This window comes from Mesoplodon mirus, assembly GCF_964341445.2.
Source record: "Mesoplodon mirus genome assembly, chromosome: 2".
In the NCBI taxonomy this organism is placed as follows: Eukaryota; Metazoa; Chordata; class Mammalia; order Artiodactyla; family Ziphiidae; genus Mesoplodon; species Mesoplodon mirus.
Window position 1 is genome coordinate 188,763,064 of NC_138977.1, and position 26,318 is coordinate 188,789,381.

Below are 26,318 nucleotides of genomic sequence, written 5' to 3' on the forward strand. Positions count from 1 at the left end.
GTGGTGTGTTTTGGGGTGTCTGTGGACTTATTATGATTTTAGGCAGCCTCTCTGCTAATGGGTGGGGTTGTGTTCCTGTCTTGCTAGTTGTTTGGCATAGGGTGTCCAACACTGTAGCTTGCTGGTCGTTGAGTGAAGCTGGGTGTTGGTGTTGAGATGGAGATCTCTGGGAGACTTTCGCCATTTGATATTCCATGGAGCTGGGAGGTCTCTTGTGGACCAGTGTCCTGAAGTTGGCTCTCCCACCTCAGAGGGACAGCACTGACTCCTGGCTGCAGCACCAAGAGCCTTTCATCCATACGGCTCAGAATAAAAGGGAGGAAAAAGTAGAAAGCAAGAAAGAAATAAGATAAAATAAAATAAAATAAAATAAAGTTATTAAAATAAGAAAATAATTATTAAGAAAAAGAACTTTTTTAAAATTAAAAAAAACCTGGAAGGATAGAACCTTAGGACAAACGGTGAAAGCAAAGCTATACAGACAAAATCTCACACAGAAGCATACACATACACACTCACAAAAAGAGGAAAAGGGGGAAAAGTCATAAATCTTGCTCTCAAAGTCCACCTCCTCAATTTGGGATGATTCATTGTCTATTCAGGTATTCCACAGGGTGGATCAGGGTACATCAAGTTGATTATGGAGATTTAATCCGCTGCTCCTGAGGCTGCTGGGAGAGGTTTCCCTTTCTGTTTTTTGTTCGCACAGCTGCCGGTGTCCAGCTTTGGATTTGGCCCCGCCTCTGCGTGTAGGTCGCCGGAGGGCGGAGTGCTTCTGTTCTTCGTTCAGACAGGACGGGGTTAAAGGAGCAGCTGCTTCGGGTGCTCTGGCTCACTCAGGCCGGGGGGAGGGACGGGTACGGAGTGCGGGGAGAGACTACAGCGGCAGAGGCCGGCGTGACGTTGCACCAGCCTGAGACGCACTGTGTACTCTCCCGGGGAAGTTGTCCCTGGATCACGGGACCCTGGCAGTGGCGGGCTGCATAGGCTCCCCGGAAGGGAGGTGTGGAGAGTGACCTGTGCTTGTACACAGGCTTCTTGGTGGCAGCAGCAGCAGCCTTAGCGTCTCATGCCCGTCTCTGGGGTCCACGCTGATAGCCGCAGCTCGCTCCAGTCTCTGGAGCTCCTTTAAGTGGCGCTCTTAATCCCCTCTCCTCGTGCACCAGGAAACAAAGAGGGAAGAAAAAGTCTGTTGCCTCTTTGGCAGCTCCAGACTTTTTCCCGGACTCCCTCCCGGCTAGCCGTGGAGCACTAACCCCTTCAGGCTGTGTTCACGCTGCCAGTCCTCTCCCTGCGCTCCGACCTGAAGCCGGAGCCTCAGCTCCCAGCCCCTCCCGCCCTGGCAGGTGAGCAGACAAGCCTCTCAGGCTGGTGAGTGCCGGTCGGCACCTATCCTCTGTGCGGGAATCTCTCCGCTTTGCCCTCCACACCCCGGTGGCTGTGCTCTCCTCCGCGGCGCCGAAGCTTTCCCCCTCCACCACCCGCAGTCTCTGCCCGCAAAGGGGCTTCTAGTGTGTGGAAACCTTTCCTCCTTCACGGCTCCCTTCCACTGGTGCAGGTCCCGTCCCTCTTCTTTTGTCTCTTTTATTCTATTTTCTTTTGTCCTACCCAGGTACGTGGGGAGTTACTTGCCTTTTGGGAGGTCTGAGGTCTTCTGCCAGCGTTCAGTAGGTGTTCTGTAGGAGTTGTTCCACGTGTAGACGTATTTCTGGTGTTATCTGTGGAAGGAAGGTGATCTCCGGGTCTTACTCTTCTGCCATCTTCTCTCTCTCTCCCCTAGTGTGGACTTTTTAGTGATAAAATGTAGTCTCCAGATATAGCATAATTCTGTGTTTTTCCAGGAAGTTAACCGAGTATCATTATTTGTAGTTCCATTTTATCTTTTTTATTAATACTTGTCTGGAAAAGGACAAAAGCAAGGGGAAAATATCAACCATGTACTATTAATCCCATTGACTGTGTGTAGGTGTTTAATTATTTTGTTTCTTATTCTCTGCCCTTGCCCTTACATTATAATTAATTTAATGAAATTTAAAATTTTAGATTTAGATTTAATTGGAATCTTTCAAAGGTATTATCATAAGTAGTTTATTATTTCATTTTATTTTACTATTTTATTTTATTCCATTCTGTGTGTGTGTGTGTATGTAATAATGCATAATAATGCCATAGCCTTACTAAAATATAAAATAAAATCTTGGCCTTGGAAAAATGGTCACTTTGCTTAATTAAAAATGGGCTCTGGTGAAGGTGCAAAGGAGAAAGCAGGAGCACTAGTCAGGTGGTTATTACATAATCCATGAGGGAGTTGGTATTTGGAGTTCAGAGACAGCCAGAAAACTGTAGATATTCTAAATATAGACCCAATGGAATTTGCCGATGATTACACTGGGGACTAAAAATGTTCAGTTAAGGTCAAGCAAGTAGAAGGATGTAGTTTCTGCTATTTACTGAGATAATGAATACTGAAAGCAGCAGGTTGTTGTCTTCTTGAGCAGTGGGAGAGTAGCAGAGAGAGATCAGGATTGGGGAGTTTTAATATTTTAAATTGCTGGTGTTTATAATTCATCTAATTGGGGGTCAAACAGGCAATTGGATATAGGTCTGAAATTCAGAGGACAGGGCTGGTTTAGAGATATGAGAGTCTTCAACATAGAAAGAGTTTTAAAGCTCTGCAGTTGGATGAGGTGACAAAGTAAGTGAAGTCCAATAACAAACCTTTGGAGCATCCTATGTAAATATGTCTTATAGATGAGGAAAAATCAGCCAAGGAAAAGAGGTAGTAGCTGATAAGGTAGAATTAAAAGCAGGAGAATATGATGTTATGGAAGCCATGTGAAGGAAGTGTTTTATGGAGGAGATACTTTTAACTAATCCTACAAAGCTTCTCCCACAAAACCTGGCATTTAGTAAATATTACATTTTTATTCAGTTGTCCCTGGACTCTGGATTTCATGTGGTCCAAGAGAGGTTTCTGGCCACCCATCCACTGTGGTGGCTGATAGGGCTGTCCCATGACCAGGGCTCTGAAATCCATGTCAAAGCCATCTAATCTACCTGCAGAAACAGTGCTCCCTGTTCGTCTGGACATGGGATTTCATAATCAGCCTCTTATGGCTGGGACGGTTATTGTCTGGTGTTTGAAAAGACCCAACATAACCACCAATTTTGTAGGTCCTGCCAACTTCAGGGCAGTGCCTGCCAGTCAGAGAGGTTGGTATCTCTCTGCCAGCTGAGTAACTTATAAATAAACAATATTTCCCCTCCCCCTGGGGTCATGCTTAGGCAGATCCCTCGCCCATCCCTTTTATATCATCCAGATTTCTTTCTTCACCCAAGTCTTCCATAAGGGGACTTAATGGATAATTGAAAAGGAAATTATTGGATATTTTAGATGGTAAAATCCCAGACTCCAGTGCCACAATATACAGTGTGTATCTTTACTTTGGGTAAGAGAAACTCAGAACTCAAAGTCAGAAGCTGTAGATTTTTTCTACTATGACTTGAGTGAAGAAGGGAAAAAAAAAGGTTAATATTTACTGAAACTTACAATATGCCAGATTTAGTCTATGTGTTTTAACATAGATTATTTCACTTAACCCTCTTAACATCTATTAACTTTTGTATTGTTATAGTTCTCATTTTACAAATGAAGAAATTAAGAAACAATCACACAATTAGTAAATGGAGCCCAATTTTTTATTCAGGCTCTCTGGCTCCAGATTCAGAGTTCTTAACCATAAAGCTTTGCAGACAATATATTCTGAGCAGAAAAAGAAAAAATAGTACATTAAATAATTTCTTGATACTGTAAACATTTATGTAAATTCCAACACATTTGTTTGAATTATTCATATAAAATTAAATAAGTAAACCATAGGAAAATCATTATTGTATTTCTCTACCAGATAAGATTATGTATACATTCAGGAGATATTATTCTTATTCATTGTTACAACTTTCAGATGACATAAAATGACAGAAATGCTGGGATCAGATAGTAAATTCTTTATTTTACATTTAGCCATTTGCCCATGTTTTAATCTTTATACTTTAAGTTATCATGGATCTTCTGTGCTATTAGTTTCAAGTGTCTATATTACACTGTACTGAATGGAAGACATATCAATTACTTGATAATTAAAGTATGTTTTCTCTCTGAAGGCAACTGATCGAGAGGGAGATCCAATAACATATGCCATTGAGAATGGAGATCCACAGCGAGTTTTTAATCTTTCAGAAACGTAAGTTAAGAATAATTTCTAAATTTATTTTTCTTTTTAAAATGTTAAGCAATGTACTGGTAGCAAGAGGACAGACTTCTAATCAGAGACTTTCAGCTGTTTGTAGTTTTATTTTACTTTTTTTTCCTACGAGTGTTAATGAGAGCTGCGGGGGATAATTCTGAATCCAGAAATCATACCTAGGAGACGGTTTATTTATTTTAAAATGTTTTACTAGGTAAAATCCACTGAGGTGGAAACAGTTCATTTGCAGGTATAACCTGGGATTAATTAGATCCCTTTAAAATTGTCAGCTACTCATAATAACAAGGATATTTCTACAAAGAGTAACTTGGCACTAAATTGTTCAAAGGGAATTTTGTAAGAAAAAGTGTAATTCAGATGCATTTAAGGTGCCACCAATGTCCATCCTTCAATTTTTGAGTAATATAGGTATACTCTAAAAAAGCTAAGCTAAAAATATTTCATGCCCATTCTAAGCCCCTTTGAGGTCTATGTCCATGTCATTCTACTCACCTCTCTGAACATATCAAAGATAATGTCAGTCATAACTATTGAGGAAACTGACATCAGGCATTAAAGAAGGCATTGACGTTAGCTTTGTTTCTCTTCTTCAACAGCAAAGTAGCCACTCTGTTGTTACGTGTAGCTGGTTGTCAAAGGGATGTTCTTGCTATCTCTTTGTTGTTTTCTGTGTGGTCCTGAGTGGTTTTACTCCCTAAAAGGATGGAAATCTAAATGTAGCCCATGAGTATAAAGTGAAAAATTTGACAAATTAGCCAGGCTCTGCTTCAGTCTCAGGAACATGTGGTACACAATGCCAAATCAAGAGAACCCTGTGTGGTCACTTGATCTTGTAAGAAAAAAACACATGCAACTTTGCATTGACGAGGATGGTACAGCCATGAGTTTGTATGCCTGGATACAATATTTCCCAGATTTTTAGATTTAACAGATGAATAAACTTCCTTTTAAAAAATGAAGAGATTTACTATTTTGAATTTTCCCCCATAGGTACATACTAATCATAAGTAATTATAATTTACAATCATTCTTAAAGAAAGAAAACTTTGTAAAAGGGACACTTTAACAGTAATCAGGACTTTGTGGTACTGGCATAAGAATAGATGTCTGGATTACTAGGATAAATTAAGAATCCAAAAATAACCCCTAATATTTATGGTCCATTGATTTCCAAAAAAAAAGGGGGCCAAGACAATCTAATTAGGAAAGAATAATCTTTTCAGTAAATGAAGCTGGGACAGCATGCGAAGGAATGAAGTTGGGTCTCTACCTCACACCATCTGTAAAAATTAACTCAAAGTGGATCACACCTAAATATAAGAGATTAAACTATATACTGTAGAAGAAAATGCAGATGTAAATCATGATTTGGGTTAGGCAATGATTTATTAGATATGATACAAAAAGCAAAAGTGATTAAGAAAAAGACTAATAAGTTGCACCTCATCAAAATTTGAAAAAATGTGATTCAAATGGCACCATCAAGAAAGTGAAAGACAACACCACAGACTGAAAGAAAATATTTTAAACATATGAAGAATGTGTAAAGAACTAGTATATCTCAAAAATAAGCAGATAAGTAATCTAAGTAAAAATGAACAAGAATTTAAATAGACATTTCTTCGAAGATATATGAATGGCCAATAAGCATGTGGAAATATGCTCATAATCACTAGTCATTAGGGAAATCAAATTACAATCATGAAATACCACTTCACATCCTCTTTTAATAACTATAATGAAAAACAAAGGAAATAGCATACATGGGTGAAGATGTGGAAATATCAGAATTCTCATATATTTCTGGTGGGAATGTAAAATGTACACTCTGGAAAACTATTTCTCATTTCCTCTAAATGTTAAACATAGAGTTACCATATAACTCAGCAATTCCACTCGTGTCTATTCAAGAGAAATGAAAACGTTATGTCCACATAAAAAGTTGCACAGAAATGTTTATAACAGAATTATTTACAATGGCAAAATGTGGAAAACAACCCAAATGTCTGTCTACAGATGAAATGAATTAACAAAATGTATATCCATACAGTGGAATATTATTCAGCAATAAAGGAAATTAAGTACTGAAACATGCATGAACCTTGAAAACATACTAAATGAAAGAAGTCATTCACAAAAGACCACATTTGGTATGATCCCATTTGTATTAAATGTCCAGAATAGGCCACTCTATAGAGACAGAAAGTAGACTACTGGTTGCCTGAGGCTGGGGGCTGACAGAGAATAGGGAATGACTGCTAATGGGTACAGTGGTGAAAATATTCTAAAATTGATTGTGGTGATGGTTGAACTACTCTGAAAATATGCTAACATTTATTGAATTGTACACTTTAAATGGGTGAATTCAATGATATGTGAATTATATGTTAATAAAACTGATAAAAATAAGAAAACAATGAAGTTTTCACCTGCCCTGGTCTTACTTTCTCTGTTAAAGATTTCCACTCCTGTGTTTATCTGTTTTTCTCTTGATGCTGAAGGATTTTAAAACTGCTGATTGTGAAATCTAATGAGCTACCAGTTTTATCAAAGACATTCTGCTGCTACCCTAGCAAGTGTTTGTCTACGACTCTCTAATTTATGCTTTTGAAACCAAACAGACACACCTAGTTGGTTACAGAGGTTCTTTAAAATGTGAAAGATATCAATGCAGCATCCTCTTTGTCTGAATTGACCTAAACAGACAGAAATATCCTGAAATGCAAACTTCTTCCAGACAGCTAGAGTAGGGCAGGACTCTGTGATGATTGTATGGTCTCTGTTGATCATTCAGGGTCCAGTACACTGCTCTCATTGCCTTTTATCTTACGATAATTTTATTTCAGCCACTTCTTCGATGTTGTTCCCATTGATAATTATAGGCTAGCCTAGACCCTTAGCAATATATTTCAACACATTTGAAATGTGGGAAATATTGATATTTTAATCCCTTTCCTCTTTGAAACTTCTGGGATACTTGTGCAAATTTGCATCACCACTTCTATGTAAGTTTTAAGGATTTGAATAATTCAGATGCTCTCTCAAAAAATAATAGAAAAGAAATCATATTCTGTCTTATCAGATGCTTCAGTTCATATAAATAGTGATTTTGGTTACATTTTCCTTCTTAAAACAACAAAAAAAGTACTTGCTCATTGTTTACATTAAATATTATTTTATGCTATAATGCCAATTTTAATAGTAATCATTACAATACCATTCATTACCTTACCTTTTTTTTCCATTGAAATACAAATATGCCAAAACATTTTTATAATTCTTTAAAAAATATTAGTTGTAAAGAATATTCATTTCAATGCTAGTGTGGATTTACCAAGTGTTGAATTGTTATATGCATTTTTTTTCAGTGTCATAGCTTTATTTTTTTTAACATCTTTATTGGAGTATAATTTCTTTACAATGTGTTAGTTTCTGCTGTATAACAAAGTGAATCAGCTATATGTGTATATATATCCCCATATCAACTCCCTCTTGGGTCTCCTTCCCACCCTCCCTATTCCACCCCTCTAGGTGGTCACAAAGCACCTAGCTGATCTCCCTGTGCTATGGGGCTGCTTCCCACTAGCTACCTATTTTACATTTGGTAGTGTATATATGTCAATGCTACTCTCTCACTTTGTCCCAGCTTACCCTTCCCCCTCCCCACATCTGCAAGTCCATTCTTTATGTCTGTGTCTTTATTCCTGTCCTGCCCCTAGGTTCATCAGACCCTTTTTTTTTTTTTGATTCCATATATATGTGTTAGCATACGGTATTTGTTTTTCTCTTTCTGTTAACACTGTATGACATTTTAATGAATTGGATTAGTCATATGGCCAGGAAAGAAACTTATTCTTTGAGGAAAAATGCTTGTTCCTTAAAGATCACAATCATTCATTATGTAAATCAGTTAATGTTATGTATTAAATGGCCAGATCTTTATGGTTCTGTAGTGTAATGCATTATTTTAATAACTTTTTATGTCTGTGCTAATAGTTGCATATGATTCAGCAAATATTTATTGAGCAAACATTCATTTATAAGTAAATACTTAAGTAAGATGTAAAGAAACTTCCTCTGCAAGTATTATGGCAAAATATTTGTTATTTATTGCAGGAAGTTGAGGAATTCTTATTGATGTCATCATTGTAGCATGAGGCATGTGATGTAACACTTAAAGGCTAAGTGCTAAACAAAAGAACCTAAGAGTTATTTGTGCCCCTTGTTAGAACTTTATTTGAAAATTTTATATCTTCACTGGCATTTTTATTTCTCTCTATGTGACTAAATTAATTTTGACACTAAATTTAAAGCTTACGTTTTTCATATCAGTTTGAACTACACTGAAGATAACATGTAAGAAAGATGATATGCATATTTTTCTGTAAGCTCTACTCTCAAAATATATGCTCAGATCACCCTTCTCACACAGCTGGTTCATGCCTCCATCATCTTACCTGAATGGCTACCAATATCTAAATCTTTCTATTGGTCTGTGTTTGTTAATCACTAATTACTGTTCAACATGGAATGCCATATCAAACTAGAAGCAATCACACATTTTGAGGTACACTCTACCCTCTCTAAATATCATTTTAAGGCCTGAAAAATGATGCCCAAATCAGCATGATAAATCTGCCAAAGACTCAGACACTTGTAAGTATAAATGATGTTAATCACAACCAGTAGAAGGTATTGAAAAAGATTAATGGAAGAATACAAAGCATGAAACCTGTGAGATAATCTCTTTCAGTGCATAATTATGCTGCTGCAATATTTCCTAATAAATGATGCAATTTTGGAAAATGAACACTTAAATAGAAGGTTTGTTTGGAAGTAGATACCCTCTAGTACTTTTTATCTACATTGTTTAAACAACTTTTGAACACCATTTTTATGGTTTGGCAAACCAACTTATTGTATAAAAGAGCTTGATTTTCTCAATCCCAGTACATTTCAGGAATATAGCCTCAGTGTTTGGTGAGGGAATTCTGTGCAATATAATTAATATAATTGAGGTTAAATTCACATAGCATAAAATTAACCAGTTTAAAGTCAACAATTCAGTGGCATTTAGTAGACTCACAATGTAGTACGACTATCAATTCTATCTAGTTCAGGAACATCGTCATCATTCCAAAAGGAAACATAAAACCGTTAAGCAGTTACTCCCTACTTGCCCTTCCCCTCCGCCACTGACAACCACCAAGTTGTGTTCTGCCTCTATGGATTTATATATTTTGGATATTTCCTATAAGTAGAATGACACAGTATGTGACCTTTTGTGTCTGGCTTTTTTCACTTAGCCTAATGTTTCAGAGTTCTTCCATGTTGAAGCATATCTCAGTACTTCTTTCCTTTTTATAACTGCATAATATTCTGTTACATGTGTACACAGCAGTTTGTTTATCCATTCATACATTGGTGGAAATTTGGGCTCTTTTTCTGTTTTGGTCATTGTGGATACTGCTAATATCCACACACATACACACACACATAGATACATGTATTTAAGCACACACAAATATACATGTATTTAAGCACCTGTTTTCAGTTCTTTTGAATGTATATCCAGAATTGGAATTGCTGGGTCATATTGTAATCATTTACTTTTTGAGGAACTGCCAAACTGTTTTCCATAGTGATTGAACCATTTTACATTCCCTCCAGCAATGTACAAGTGTTTCAATACCTCCGTGTTTTCATCAACTCGTTATTTTCCCATCTCTTTTGTTAATTATTCTAGTGAGTATGGAGTACTATCTCATTGTAGCTTTGATTTGTATTCCCCTGATGACTAATGATGTTGAGCGTGTTTTCATGTGCTAATTTGCCATTTGCATATCTTCTTTGGAGAAGTATCTATTCTTTGCCTATTTTTTAATTGGGTTGTTTGTCCTTTTTGCTGTTGAGCTGTATGGAATCCTTTATATATTTGGAGAACCAGACCATTATCAGATATATGATTTGCAAATATTTTCTCCCATTTTGTAGGGTTTTTTTCACTTTCTTGATACTGTACTTTGTTGCACAAAAAATTTTTAATTTGAGGAAGGTCAGTATATCTATTTTTCTTTTTTTAAAAATACATATAGTATTGCTATTCTGTTTATTTATTTGCTTATTTTTAATTTATTTTATTTATTTATTTTTGGCTGTGTTGGGTCTTTGCTGCTGTGCATGGGCTTTCTCTAGTTGTGGCGAGCGGGGGGCTACTCTTTGTTGCAGTGCGCAGGCTTCTCATTGCGGTGGCTTCTCTTGTTGTGGAACATGGGCTCTAGGCGCACAGGCTACAGTAGTTGTGGCATGCAGGCTTCAGTAGTTGTGGCTCACAGGCTCTAGAGAGCAGGCTCAGTAGTTGTAGCACATGGGCTTAGTTTCTCCGCGGCATGTGGGATCTTCCCGGACCAGGGCTGGAACACGTGTCCCCTGCATTGTTAGGCAGATTCCTAACCACTGCACCACCAGGGAAGCCCTATCTGTTTTTCTTTGTGCTGTTCATGCTGTTGTTATCATATTTAAGAATACATTATCAAATCCCAAATCATAAAGATTTATCCCTATCCTTTTGTCTAAGAGTTTTATGGTTTCAGTACTTACATATAGATTTTTGATCCATTTTGAGTTAAATTTTGTATATGGTATGAGATAGTCCAATTACGTTCTTTTGCATGTAGATCTCCAATTGCCCCAGCACTGTTTGTTGAAGAGATTATTTTTTCCCTATTGAATGATCTTGGCATTCTTGCTGAAAATCAACTGGCCACAGACGTATGGATTCATTTCTGGACTCTGAATTCTATTCACCAGTATACACGGGCGCTTTCGAATGCCCTAATTTTCCAAGAAACTCTCTACCCAGTTTTTCCTGCCAGGCTTTTGGTTTTCTACTGTATACCTCAAACATAAACTATGGCCTCAGATGGCTGCAGGTTGCTCCCTGACTTACACTGTTTTCCAGGAATACCCACTGCTTTGCCACCTTGAGTGAATTCTGAGTTAGGCAAAACAAGACAAAAACCATGTATTATTCCTTCAGACAGCCTCCAGACCAGTTGGAATAGATAAACACAATTCTTTGTGAATAAGGATAGTTTCACTGCCTTCAGAAACAAGGACCAGAGTAGCACACTGGGAATGTTGACCACCATCTTTAAGACCACTCTAAGCCAGGTAGGGCTGGGGCAAGGACAAGTAAAAATGGAACGAATCTTTACTACAATTTTTAAGTTGACTTTTTCTTAATTCTACCTTCATTTGGGTGCTGTCAACCTTTGACTGTTTTCCAGAGTTCTATCAAAGTTGTTTCTTATTTTTCCTGCTTTATTTTTCGATGCTTCTTTGGAGAGACCACCTCTTCAAGCTGTCTACCTCACCATTTTCACTGACATCACTCTTGTGCAATATATTTTCAATTATGTAAAATTTAAGTAGCACTATTATTGATGTTTTATCAGGAGTCATTCTTATGTATTTTTAGTATATGGACTGATAAGATTTACTGCATTTCTAAATGCAGCCTAATGTATACTGCTTTATAGCTTCCATTCAGCTGGTAGCAGTAGTCCTCCTTTCCAATTATTTCTGGAATTTTGTGAAAGGATGCTTGTGTGTACTCATAAGCTAGTCTTTCAGCTATGAATACCAAAAGACAGTACCTATTTTTTCTCTCTTTTTCCATTTCCCAAATATCCTAACTGTCTACGACATTGGGACACAAGGCACACATCATCTTAAGCAAAGAACTATTTCCATAATAATCACCAGACTATGAAAAATAAGCTATTTAGGTATAATATGGCTCTAAATTCTAATATAATATAAATTTCTAGTGATTTTTTAATTTAATATACAAGGCATAATATAGAGTCGAAGCTTAAACTGAGGAGAAACATGGAAAACAATAACTGAATTTTCTTCTTTCTTTCATTTTACTATGGATAGATTTTCAGATTTCTTGTTTCTTAAGTTACTTGTGAATAAGTCTCAGAAGCAATAAATGATTTACTTTTCTCTTTGAATGTCATTTTAGAATGGGGTTATCTGAACCATATGCAGTATGGCAAGTTGATCCAAATCTGATTGTTACAAACTACTCTGGGAATTGATTTTCAGTTATTTGGACAAAACATTTTAAAATGTACAAGGAGCAAAGTCACTTTTTCATAGTCATACCATATGTTCAGAACTTTTTTTTAGTCCATATCAATAACAACAATAAAATAAAACAAACAGAGTAACTGTGACTCTGATTTTGATTCCTTGGCATTGACTCTCTGTATTCAACTACCATATGTGGTGCGGATTGCTTAAATTCCACTATAACAACAAAAGCACTTGCATTAAAATGAAAGCCTTTTATCTATCAAAAACAAATTATGCTTTTATACTTGATAAGTATTTTTAATGTTTTGTTAAATTAATGTAACCTCTCCTTCACAATAGATACTTGTTAGACCTTAATTAAAATGCCATGTACAATGTCAGATTGTAATATCTAAGACATAAATGTAGAACTTGTTTTAGAGAACATAATAAGTGACAAAAGTGTTATAAAACAAGTTACATGGGAGAATAAAAGCTTAAATATTTGAAAGTATGTATTCTCAACAGTGAAAAGGTTAAGAATTAGTATTAAAAGTATTCTAAGTATGAGAATTTTTTCCCAAAGGCTCTTCATCTCCCATTATACATAATACTTAAGAAATATCTAAATTTCAAGAGAATAACAAAATGGTAAAATTGTTAGTGTATCAACAAAAGAGTTTGTTTTTATAAATTGTAAAATGAGAGAATGAATGTTCATAAAATTATATTATCTTGAAAAGAATGTAAAATATGCAGCCTGAGTGCTCTTTTGAAAGCAATTATAATGTATTTAAATATGGTTATAATAGAGAATAAAAAGAAATATTAAAAAACCTATAATATCTATGAAAGCTTTAATATTCCACTGTATATTTTCTAATTTTCTACAATAAGACTCAGTTATTTTGAAATTTGGAAAGAAGAAAAATTTTAATCTCTATGGTTTATTCAAAGACGAAATTTAGATGTTTGCATTTCTATAGTGGTCACATATGTGACAATGAATGGGAGTGGTGATATAGATTAAAGAAATCACTTTTTTACTCAAAGCATTATGAAACTGCTGAAGATTAATGGACTCTTTTACCTTTGAAATAATCACAAACAAGATAGATATCTTTCTTCCTGTAATGAATTAAGCATAGTTTGTTTTGGTTTTTTTTTTTTTTTCCCTTGGAGGCTACAGAATCAACTCACTTATCTCATTCAGTTTGGCAATTTTTCATTATTGCTAAGAGGTTCAACAGCCTTAAAAGCCTTTTTTCAATTTTCAGCATGAATTCTAGAATCGGTCATCTTAAATACTCAAGCTATGTTTGTTGAAAGGAAAAAAAAAAAACTATCAAAAGTAGTTCACAATAGTAGAAAGACTCCCTGTGACATAATATCTTTTTCTGTCTCATGTGTTTGTTTGTTTTCTCTGTCACTAGTACTGGGATTCTAACCTTAGGGAAAGCACTGGACAGGGAAAGCACTGATCGCTACATTCTGATCGTCACTGCTTCTGATGGCAGGCCAGATGGGGTGAGTACACTCTTTGGGAAAGGGTTTTAAAAATAGTCCTAAAGAAACTGAGAGAACCTTGTAGTTTATATTCTAAAACAATTTATTACAATCATGAATTTATGAATTAATCTCTTTTTCATTTGGAGCAACTACTTAAAATTAGTCAAAGTGCTTTTTTCTCCAATGGGTTCTTTTGCGGTACGCAGGCCTCTCACTGTTATGGCCTCTCCCATTGCAGAGCACAGGCTCCGGACACGCAGGCTCAGCGGCCATGGCTCACGGGTCCAGCTGCTCCGTGGCATGTGGGATCTTCCCAGACCGGGGCACGAACACGTGTCCCCCGCATCAGCAGGCGGGCTCTCAACCACTGCACCACCAGGGAAGCCCTCCAATGGGCTCTTTTAATCAATGAACCTATATTCTGAATTTGTTATGGAGCTGCAACTTTGACTTGACAGAATAGATACGGAATTTGCTCTCTTACCTAATTTATGGGGAAAATGAAATCTAACTTAGTCTAAGAAGTATTTCATTGTGTCCATCACCAGCACAGCACTGGCAGTTCTGGCAGTTTTACCATGTTGGAATCTATTTCCTTTAAAGTCACTTTTTTGAGGGTGGGGGACAGTGGATGGACAGGAATTTGTGCATAAATACCTTAAAGCACTTAGGAAACCAAGTTGACTGATTCTACAGGTTATTTGTAAGCAGCGCTCAGAATCTTGACTAATCCTTCATGATTGAAATGGTTTAAAAGGGCCAATAATTCTAGAGAAGATAAATTTTATTTCCTCTGCACCTAAAAATTAGTATTAAAAATAAATAAATTGGGGCTTCCCTGGTGGTGCAGTGGTTGAGAGTCCTCCTGCCAATACAGGGGACACGGGTTCATGCCCTGGTCCGGGAAGATCCCACATGCCGCGGAGCGGCTGGGCCCGTGAGCCATGGATGATGAGCCTGCGCATCCGGAGCCTGTGCTCCGCAACGGGAGAGGCCGCAGCAGTGAGAGGCCCGCGTACCGCAAAAAATAAATAGATAGATAGATAGATAGATAGATAGATAGTTTAGTTATGTAGGTGTGTTTTTAAATCATTTGATTGTATTCTTCAATCTACCCATCCACAACTACCACTATTCTGATTTTTAAACACTGTAACAATGCATTAGTTGGCAGTGCTTTATTAGACTGTTTTTTTTCACCATTTCTATGCCACAAAGTAGCTTTTGTCTTTAGTCTAGTGCATATCGGCCAACTCAGCACTGTTCTCTAGAAATAATTTCAAATTCAGTATAAGTGTCTAGAAGACTCACCCAATTCAAATAGCAATGTATCTCCAGTTTACTTGAAATGACTTCTTTAATCAAAAAATAGACTGGATGGGGGTATATAATGCTCTCCTCACGCTTTTTGAGGAGGATTGCTGTAGAAAATTTGCCATACAAAGTTGATACTAGACAGTTTTATCATCTTAATTAAAAATTAGAAAAAAGATAAGGATAATTACTTAAATTTGGTAAACAATCTGCCCATAATAAGCTGTTTGCCACTTTTCAAACATTAGATAAACAGCTATATGTGGAAAATAAAATATACAAAACAGTTTTAGTAAATAGTGAGGCCAAGAGAAGGCACTTAAAGATTAGGCGAGTCAATAAAAATAAAATCTAAGATTACTTTTTACATATGCAATCCCCTTTATTAATATGGTGTGCCTTTATAAGATATATGTAAAGAAGTCAGTCAGAATCTCAAGAAGAAAATAATTGAGAACTTGACTTATAATGAAAGTTTAATGTGTAATTTGGCTAGGAAGTAACTGAGGGGGAAAATTCTAAGGAAAAGAGGGAATTATTAAGCATGGAGTAAGGGGTATAATTAGAGTGAAGTAAAATTAATAAGGAGGTTTTAGGTCAACCATTTGAGATAGGTCACATGATGAATCAGAAATTAATGGAAGTAATATTAGGTAGGACCTTTTACCTCTGGCCTTAAAAGTAAGATTTCTTAGACAACAGTAAAGATGGAAAAGAAACAGCATATTAAGCTATCTGGCGTAGTTTCAGTCTACTAATTATGGCTTTGGCCACATAAAAAACTGAAAATAAGTTCTGGGCTAACATTAGTGGTTTAGTTCTTTCTAGAGATTTTTTTTTCAGTTATTTGCTTGTTAATTTCAATTCTTCTTGGCCAGGTCACTTAGCATTTCTAGTTCCCTCAATTTTTCTTTCTTTAAGAATGAATAAGGTTTCATTCAGCTTTAAAATAGCGAGCATTTTAAGCAAATTTGTTTCATTTTCAAAAGCTTGTACTGAGAATATCACTAGGAAAAGAAACATTTAGATTTCAAACAAAAGCTTCTTCAGTTAGTTTCATCATTTATATAATTTTAGGGATCGACTTATACATGTGCACATACAGTGGGGTGTTGAAGAAGGAAGTAATTACAAAATAATAATAGTCTCATATTTTGATAGCACTTTTCTTATCTAAATATTTAAACTTATGTCCTTTGTAGAATTATAGTAAAATTAACCCTTTAGCCTTAATAATCACAGGTTTTAAGAAAGGTATTTAATAAGAACACAGGTGGATGGACTTTTCTTAAATAAAAGGATTACCAGCAATTTATATGAAACAGATTGCAAAGATATAATTTGAATATTGCAGAATAGAGTCAATAGTTCTAATGTGTAGCCCAGAAATCTGCATTTTTAATGATAATCCAAGTGATTCTGATGCAAGTGATCTTCAGACCTCTTTCCAAGAAATATATAAGCTGGAAGTTATTCTATGTGTGTTTATTACTTTACATTTCTGCCAGAGAAATGGATATTCTTTATTTCATATACTATCTCTAAGATATGGATAAATACATCTATATGGTCTACAAATTTCAGGCCCTAATAGCACAGGAATGGTGGATTTGTTATTTACTTCTTAGTTCGCTTAGTGATCCAGTTCTCATCTATACAACCCAGTTACAGACCACAGCCTTTGAGGACCCAGTATAGTCTGAAATGAGCCCACTCCATAGTGTCAAGAATGGGAATTTTAAAGAATAGGATGGACACCCGTAAAGGAAATACAGATAGGCTGGCACTTTATGCAAGCAGTTAGAAGGAAGGTCAGCAAACTCTAGCATGGCTACTCTTAGATTTTGGCTCCCAGCTGTCCATTTTAATGTCCCCTTCACCCTCAGGCAAATTGGGAACTACTGCTACTATAAAGGCACATCTTTTTACTAGCTTTAAATCTTTTACTAGCTTTAACTCTAACACAACTTTTAAAGAAATAACATTTGTTAAACTGATTTTTGTTATTAAAGCAATGTGTCTCTCTTAGAGAAAATTTGGAAAATATATAAAAGTTAAAAGGAGAAAATAACATGACCTGTATTTCATCTAATCAGATGACATTTAAATTTATACATATCCATATACATCTACACACAAGCATATGTTGATGTGCATGCATTCTTTAAATTAAATGATTTCATGGAGAGATGCACACAGAAGAGTGCACAAACCATAACTGTGCAGCTTAATGAATTTTCACATAGTGAAAATACTTGTATAATCACTATTCAGAACAAGAAACAGAAATTAATTAGCACTCCAGAAGCCCAGCCTTACAATCGTGCCAGTTTCTACTCTACCTTCTTCACAAAAGTGATCCCTATCCTGACTTCTATCACAGTAGAGTATTTCTGCCAATCTTTGAAATTTATATATTTGGAATCACGTAGTGTGTACTGTGTTGTGTCTGACTTCGTACACTCAGCCTTACATTCATGAAATTCATTGAGGTGAATGTAGTCTGTACATTCTTAGTATCACATGTTATTCTGTTGTGTGCAAAAAACACAATCTATTACATAAACATCTACTATTGGTGGGCATTTAGGTTGTTTCCCGGCGTTGACTAAACAACACTGTTCTACTTGTCTTTGACATTTCTTTAAATAAAATTTTATTGGAGTTTTAAATACAGAAATATATACAAATCATGCTGAATAGCTGTATAAATTTTCACAAAATAAGCCCATCAATGTAGCTAGTACACAAATAAAGAAATAAGCCATTATCAATACCCAAGAATTCCCTGCTATGCCTGGTAATATTTTTAATGACCACTGGACATTATATGTGAAAAATTATAAAGGCTTGGAATAAAATTATATTGCTCAAAAGAAGATTTAATATATGTCTGTTAAAATAAGGACAGATCACCTTAATCCAACCAAAATTTGACTATTGAGTTTTAATCTGAGAAAGGCCTGGTCTAGACCTTATGCAGCGTTACTCATAGTGTATAGAACTTCAGTGATCCCAACAAAACATGTGCTATATTCAGTCTTTGATTAGACAGAGCAGTTTCCACCTTGTGTCATGTATGAAGATGTTCCTTGATTTTGCAACAGAAAGGATGGGGTATTTACCAGGACTTCTCCTCCTTAGTTGCTAGGAAGTCCAGTTTTTGACCCCTCGGGCCCATGACTGCTGCAAAATTTCTTCAGATTCACTTCCTCTAAGTCACTTCTTTATGCTCAGCTTTTTAGCCTCTCACCCCACATCACTTACAGATTAGGGCAAATCCTGTTTGTCTTTTTTAAACTGAAAGTTAAGTAATTCTCTCATGACAGTACCATCCTGCTTTTCCTCCTACTTTTTATTTGCATGTTATTAAATATTTAATATCATAGCATAGTGGATTTTTCATTTTCCAGCCTAGAATACTTTCGTTCTCTAATTTTGGTCTCAGCCTTCTGTGATCTGCCCCTCACTGTGACAGAGCTGGGTGGAGGGCATGTGCTATACTCAGGTTTTGATTAGACAGAGCATTTTCCAGCTTGAGTCATGTATGAAGATGTTCCTTGGATAGTGCAAAAGTCATTGACCTACAGTATGTTCTCGAGGTGCAGCAGGCTAGGAATTTTACCTTTTAACCAAGTAGCACATACTACTGGTAAGATTACCCACTTGCCATTTCCTTAGGCTGTATAACCAAAAGGTTGTTTGTGTGTGTGTGTGTGTGTTTTATGATGTAGTGGTCCTCAAACTCTTGGTTTAGATGTGAACCTAGAAAATTACTAATATAGTATTTTCTGGTAGTATTTGCTTACCTGAAAATACCCATTTGACATACCATGCTATTTTATAGTGTACTAGTTATATTTTTAAACAGTACAACATATAAGTGGTAAAAACTGCAGAAATGTTACATTTCAGAGAAAAAGGGGTAGAAGTGTCTATAAACAAAAACTTACCACCCACAAAATGTGAACAAGATAAAGGTAAAACACTTTCTAAAAATAAGCCTCCAGGAAATATTTGACATTTTCAAGAAGATGTTTGCCCTTTAATATCATTTGTTTTTTCCATCTGTTTTTTGAGATGTTTGAAAATTGCGAGATTCCTCTTTTTTTTTCTTCTCTTTTTTGGAAAGCTAAGGAATAGGAATAGTAATGAGATGCCTTTCAGATAGACAAATGCCAGTATGACTAATTAACTGACATCAAAATAAAAATAACTCCTCTCACATTTAATCCCCCCCATTTTTATTTTCTTTAAGACCTCAACTGCCACGGTAAATGTGGTGGTGACAGATGTCAATGACAATGCTCCAGTGTTTGATCCCTATCTTCCCAGAAATCTATCAGTGGTGGAAGAAGAAGCAAATGCATTTGTGGGTCAAGTAAGGGTAAGTGGAATATTTATGTGTATCTTAAATGTATTTTTTAAAAGTGAGTAATTCTCTTACATTTTAATTTGAAAAGAGATTCAGCTAATGCCATGTGTTAAATGATAGAGCATCAGAATTATCTGAAAGCAATAAGCAAGATCACTTGTGTATAAGACAAGATGTTTTATCACTTGGGTATAAGACAAGATGGAATAAAGTGCATTCATTCTTGATCACTGTGCTGGATAACCTTCAAGATTTTTTTTTTTTATAAACCATATTGTGTCCATTTGGATTTAAGTTGTTAAGCTCGTTGATTTATATTTTATGACCATTGTATAATTTAAACATTGATTCATTTGAGAGTATTATTTTCTTATTTAATATATATTTTTACTTTCTGGAATTACAATAAAGTATTTTTAGAGAAGTATGTAATTATCTATACCATTAAGCATAAGTTTGGAAATGCATACCTCAAACAAAACACAAATGCTTAGATGTAATGTCATTTGCTTGTGTAAACATATCTTTAGCATCTCCTGTGTACCTTATATTTCAGTTTCATCCCTGTCCAACATACTCAACATTCATTTCTAGGCATGCTCTCTTAATTCCTAACTGGAAATATTAGCCAGTTTCTCTTACTCTTTTGATGAATAATCCCATTTTTCTTAAATCAGAGACAATACTTTTTTCAATTAGGCCATGTCTGGTCTTGAGCATAGTGGTCTAGAAACCATAAGATGAGGGAAATTTTTGAGGAATGTACATATATCTTGAAGTGTTGACCTCAGATGATGCATCTATGTGGTCTCCAGACAAGGAAAGAATCCTCCAGCAAGAGTGAGTCAACCTGGTACCCCAAGTCCAGGTTTCAGGGTCCTACATATTTCCTGTTAAGGCCTGGAGTTTTAAATAAGAGGTTTGCCGGTGCTTTGCAGTAAATCTTCTCTACAATTCAACTACTATTACAATCAAACAAAGGGTCTGTTTTTTCAGTTCAATCTTCTCTCTGGCTTTAAAAGAGGAGGGTTTCTTTAAATGCTGTTAGCGAGACCCCTCTGACTTGAGCTTGAGCTCATCAGTTTTTTTCCTGAGAGCACTGACAATACTTGCAACAACTGTTAACTCCATAGTCATTGTCATTATCATTGTCACTATCTTTCTCAAATCCTGGAGAAATTGATAAGATATACATCCCCTTATGCCTTTTTACCATCCCAATTCACCACAAGAGAGAGTTTTGTAATTATTCTGTTACAACATGCCAAGTGGTCTTGATGCCATGTGGCCAGCAAGACATTCAACCTCAGAACCCCACACAGTACCTCTGGTATCAAAAGTTTAACTGTAGATTCTACACGAAAAAACCTGGCGACAAGAGTCAGGTATAAATAGTTTTTCTGAGAAGTTAAAGTAATACTAATAGGGAAGTGAGGAAGTGATGCAGAGAAGAGAAGGCAGACAATAAAGGGATTGCAGTTAACTAGCTGTCCTTAAGAGAAATGGAGCTTAAAAGGGCAAATTCTGGGAAGTGACACAAAATACATTCCCCAGAATTAATGATCCTGAAAAGTGATGGAACTGGTAAATTCACACACTAACACCTGAGAGTTCTTGGTCAGCGATGCTGTGGATGAGGGCACATTTTCAGCACTTCCTGCCTCCAGGCAAGCATCCAGCTCTCTGCAATTCTGATGTAAGGGCTTTCAGTGAGACTGCAGTTACTAGCAGATGGAAGTTGGCCAGAAACTATACATGCTCTGAGGGACATGCATGGGGCACTGACAGTTTCTGTTACACCAAGCAAAGAAGGTGATTAAATCTATAAGAGGGGCATGTTCTGAAAACAGAGAAAGGGGGCAATGTTGAAGCTGATTCATGAAGGATGAATACTGGTGAGAAGGAAGTTGAAAGGGGTTAGAAACTATCTAAGGAAAGTTGATTGCATGCATAAAAGCATAGACAAATGACAGCATGTGACATGTCATAATTACATTAAATAAGATGTGACACATCATAAATGTTTCTCTTTGCCATGTTGTAGAAGGTGCTGGGGAGACCTCTAGAGGGTCTGAGGTGCTGGTATCATTAGATTTTTATTTTATAAAGATTGCTGCTAAGGAGATTGTAATGGAAGATTATAAATCCAGAAAGGTGAATTAGAAGGCAATTATAATAGCCCAGCTGAAATCCATGGCTGTACATTCCAAACCAGTCTAACAGCTCTTCCCTTTCTCCATGGGTGTGTTTTTGTTATTAATTTTGAGGTGTACCTTTGAACACTGGGATCTCTGAAACTACTAGGTCTGTAGAACTATACTTGTGAAGGGAACTTGCTTGCAGCTTTAACAATTAGAAACTCTTCCCAAATAAAACTTGTCTTCGAAAAAAAAAACAAACAAAAACTTGAACTAATGTGACAGTTTAATCATAATGATAGTTAAGTTATATTACAGTTGTCACTCTAGGATGCCACTTTGATGAGAACTGAGAATTATTTTAATCATATCTGTCAAGTATTCAGATAAAATAAAGAGATATTGGAAATTTAGGAAAATTATCTTTCCCATTTCTTTTAATTTACTTAGCATTGGAGACATAAAACCCATAGGCAATATACAGGTCATAACACATACATAGACATTAGCATGCTGATTGATTTTTAGTTATTTTTCCTTTCCCTTAACCTATCTTTGCCACTTTTCCTAGTGATTCTTTGTCTTTGAAAGAATTACAGCATTAACTTTTATTTATTGTCTCCTGGTTCTTAAATTTGATGAGAAACATTCTCTATAATTTCTCAGCATTAAAAATTGAAATATAGACTTTAGCACTCATAATTTGATAAAGGAATAATTATCCTGGTCTTTAGGCAATAACATGTTTTCATGAAAAACAAAATGAGCTTGAAAGTACAAAGGAGAAGGAAACCATCCAAAGTAGTCGCATCCCACTGATTCAGCACAGTTCCAGTTCATAGAATGGAACTTCGATGCATCACAATGGTCTCCTATTGCTACCTAATGATAACTATATAATACATTACTTTCGCTAAATGACTCATGCTCCACTTATAAAATTTAATTTTAACTGTCACCAAAAACTATTAAGACACACTTAAAACCAAAATATGTATGGTTAGTTATTGTATTCAATTTGAGTTACCAACTTCGCATTTTTGTTCTAATGACATTTTAGTACGAGTAAACCAATATTTGAATTCAAATGCTAAAGGAACCATGTATTTCCTTTTTATTTATTAAGGTAGTGTTGTAGTATCAAACTTTACTTACTAGGTAATACTTCTGAAGCAATATTTCTGGATTATACAGAGCAAAAAGTTTTATTAGCATATTATAAATAAACTTTAAAAAAATTTGAAGTATAGTTGATTTACAATGTTGTGTTAGTTTCAGGTATACAGTAAAGTGATATGGTTATGCATATATATATTTTTTCAGATTATTTTTGTAATAGGGGCAGAGTGGGCAGGCAGCCATTAGTATTATATATGACTATTAACACGCGACCCTTAACGCGGTTAGAGGTCCCGCTCAGTCAGCCTCGTTGTGGTCTTCTGGGCAGAATGCGACAAGAGGCAGATGGAGGCCTTCTCCCCAGGGCCCTCCAGGCCCTGCAGCCTCAGGCCGCTGGGTGAGCTGGGGGCCCAGGGACAGGCTGAGGGCTGTGTCCTGCAGAGCTCCATAGCCCTCGCCAGGGCCGCCCACTGGCCAGGCCCAGGCCTTGAAGCAGCTGCGAACCTCTCCCCCATCCTGGCTTTCGTGGCCTAATGGTGCCCGCAGTCTCCATGGGCCATAGTCTGTGGAGGCCTCAGCAACTGGACTACATGGACACTGCCATTAAGGTAGCAGCTTCAACCAGCTTCAGTCTCTCCATTCAAATTCAAAAATTGGTACAGCTTAGTTCAGTTGTCTACCCCTAGGAGGTGGCCAGAGGTCAGGGTTCGATAACATTTTCCCCTATAGGTTATTACAAAATATCGGGTATAGTTCCCTGTGTTATACAGTAGGTCCCTGTTGGTTATCTATTTTAGATATAATAGTGTGTTTATATTAATCCTGAACACCTAATTTATCCTCCCCTCTTTCCCCTTTGGTAACCATAGTTTGTTTTCTATGTCTATGGGTCTGTTTCTGTTTTGGAAAAAGTTCACTTGTATCTTTTCTTTTTTTTTTTTTTTTTTAGATTCCACATATAAATGATATATATTTGTCTTTCTCTGCCTTACTTCACTTAGTGTGATCATCTCTAGGTCCAACCATATTGCTGCAAATGGCATTATTTCATTCTTTTTTATGGTTGAGTAATAGTCTGGCTAAACTTGTTTTTTAATGTAGAAGTTACTATACACAGATATAGTATACCACACTTAAATTTGAGAATCTTTTCCATATTCTCAAAACACAAGCAGTAGCAGTATAGTTGGGGGAAAGATGTATATAGAATAAAATCTAGCAAACACAGTAAGAATAAATTGTGCCTCTATGTCAAATGTCAAATGTGTCATACTGATTATTTACTAAAAGGAATGAAAAATACCACAAAGGACTAAGGTGGCTCTGCCAGGATTCATGGGAAAAATGTATCATCTGCAGTAACTTAACAAACTAGCAAGATTCTATTAAAAAAAAAGAAAAGGAAATAGATATACCAGGTGGATGGGATGCAAGTCATAATTGAGCCTAAAAGGCAATTTGAGAAAAAGTCAATTGTCTGTCAATAATGGAAAATTTGCTTAGAGAAGTTCTAGAAAATTGGTTAATACATGTTGAGTTCAGATGGGGTAGGCCAGTAAGGCCTAACAAAATAGCCACTGATAAAAAGACTTTACTTGTCAGTGTAATGTTTTGTTTAGTACCCTTCACAGTATTTCACAGGAGATAAAAAATCATGATGCTTAGTTCAATATGGTGTGTGTCATTTTCATTTGTTTTCTCAACTAATGTCTCATAGATTCAATCTTGAGTCTGGATTGGAGAGTGGGGGGAAGATAAAGGAAGATCTTTTAATAAACACAGTCTTAGATACAGGGTCACAAGAGAACTTCTTTGTACTTTTCTAACAGAGTCTAGCTTATTAAGGAGAATAAGAGGGTGTTTTTACTTAGGCACACTTGCTGCTGTAGGTGCTTCAGCGCATTACTCTGTGTGCATGTTTCAGGTCAGTGGATACTGAAGGGAGAGCAGCAGAGAGAAACCTTGGAGCTCATATCAAAGGTGTCTAGCCTTCACGATAGCATTTCTTTGAGGAGTTTCTTAGGGGCCAGAATTCTTTTTCAGTTCTTCATCTCAGTTTTCAGAGTAGCCCTGGGCATGCATGCATGCACAGATTCATCAGAGAAGGCATATTTGGAAACAACAATGCCTGTTAAGGTTAAAAAAGGTTCTCAGCATTATATACAATACAGAGTGAACCTCTTCCCAGCAGACTTCCAATTCTACAAACTTGTAGAATTTCTTATGCTGAACTGACTTCTTTTAGCTCTAAGTAACAAAAATAGAGCTCTGAGTCAACAAAATGTTCTTCCAGTTCTAAAATAAAAGAGGCTGAATTTATTTAACCTGAAACAGAAATGTATTCCCATCGTGAGATCTGCATGCTAAATCTCAGCTGGGATGAAGTGGTAGGGCTTCAGTTTTAAACCCTTAAGGCAGTTTTAAAATCATTAGTAAACTGAAGTGTTTAGAAGGCTAGTGATGGTGCCATTTTAAAAAGAAATTGATATCTCCTTCAACTATACAATTTAATATTAAACAATAAATCTGAACCTCAGTGGTCTGTCTCTGATTAATGTAATTGTCGTCTCCCTGTGTGGGGTTCTAAAAATGAAATGAAGGTGGGGAGATTTACGGTGTTTTATTTAGCTCTTGTAGCTCAGCATGATGTTCAACAGTGCCTAAAACTATAATACTTCTTTTTTAAGTGGGCCACAAGTGTGGATTTTTATGGGTTCTCTTGTCAAATCAAACCATATAATGCAAAAACTGTGCTCAGTCAAGTAAAGAAAAGAAGCCCACACAATTTGAAAACTTAATGATGTCCATTTTAATGCTGCTACCTAAAAATATTTATAATGGAGATTTATCTATTGCTTGTGAGTATTTTTGAAGCTTGGTGATCTTTCAGATATTCAATTAGTGGTTCATAAATAGATTAGAAAATTTTATGCATATATTTTTATAATATTTACTTGGGATATATCCTTTTGCCAGTTTTTAGTCTTACTATAAGCTATTATAATAGGTACATGTACGTGTGCATACATGTGTGTGTATAAATATTCACAGTTGTATAATCCCAGATGCATAATGAATGATATCCATCCTCAACCCCATAGTAACCAATGACCTCTTTATTGCTAAATGTCATCTTTATCTGAATAACTTCACTGCTGCATTTGAAATGGATCTCACACTCTCCTTTATGAGACTCTACTACATGTTTTCTCCTGGTTTTCATGTTTAAGCATGTCTGATTCTTTTCGTCTTCCCTTTATCTGTTTCTTCATAAACCTTCTTTAAAAAATATTGTATTAGTCCTTTTCCTCCTAGCTCTATTGATGTAAAACTTGTATACAAAAAGGGACAGATAATTAATGTATGCAATTTGGTGACTTTGAGTTGGGAAATATACATGTACACTTGTGTTACCATCACCACAATCAAGGTAATAACCATATTCTTCACCTCCAAAACAAACTCTGGATATTGGAACTGTCTTCTCATTTGTTTTAATTCTACACATTT

At 36.0% G+C, this 26,318-nt stretch overlaps 1 protein-coding gene across 6 annotated transcripts in view; it reads left to right on the forward strand.

The window, feature by feature from the left end:
- PCDH15 (protocadherin related 15) overlaps positions 1-26,318 on the forward strand; it is a gene marked incomplete at both ends in the record, with an annotated part of 722,972 nt that overhangs the window by 469,488 nt on the left and 227,166 nt on the right. For all 6 annotated transcript variants that reach the window (XM_082633167.1, XM_082633165.1, XM_082633166.1 and 3 more), the window contains 3 exons: positions 4,165-4,244; positions 13,787-13,880; positions 19,435-19,563. In XM_082633167.1, the coding sequence (XP_082489293.1) occupies positions 4,165-4,244; positions 13,787-13,880; positions 19,435-19,563 (303 nt within the window). The remainder of the gene's footprint in view (positions 1-4,164; positions 4,245-13,786; positions 13,881-19,434; positions 19,564-26,318) is intronic.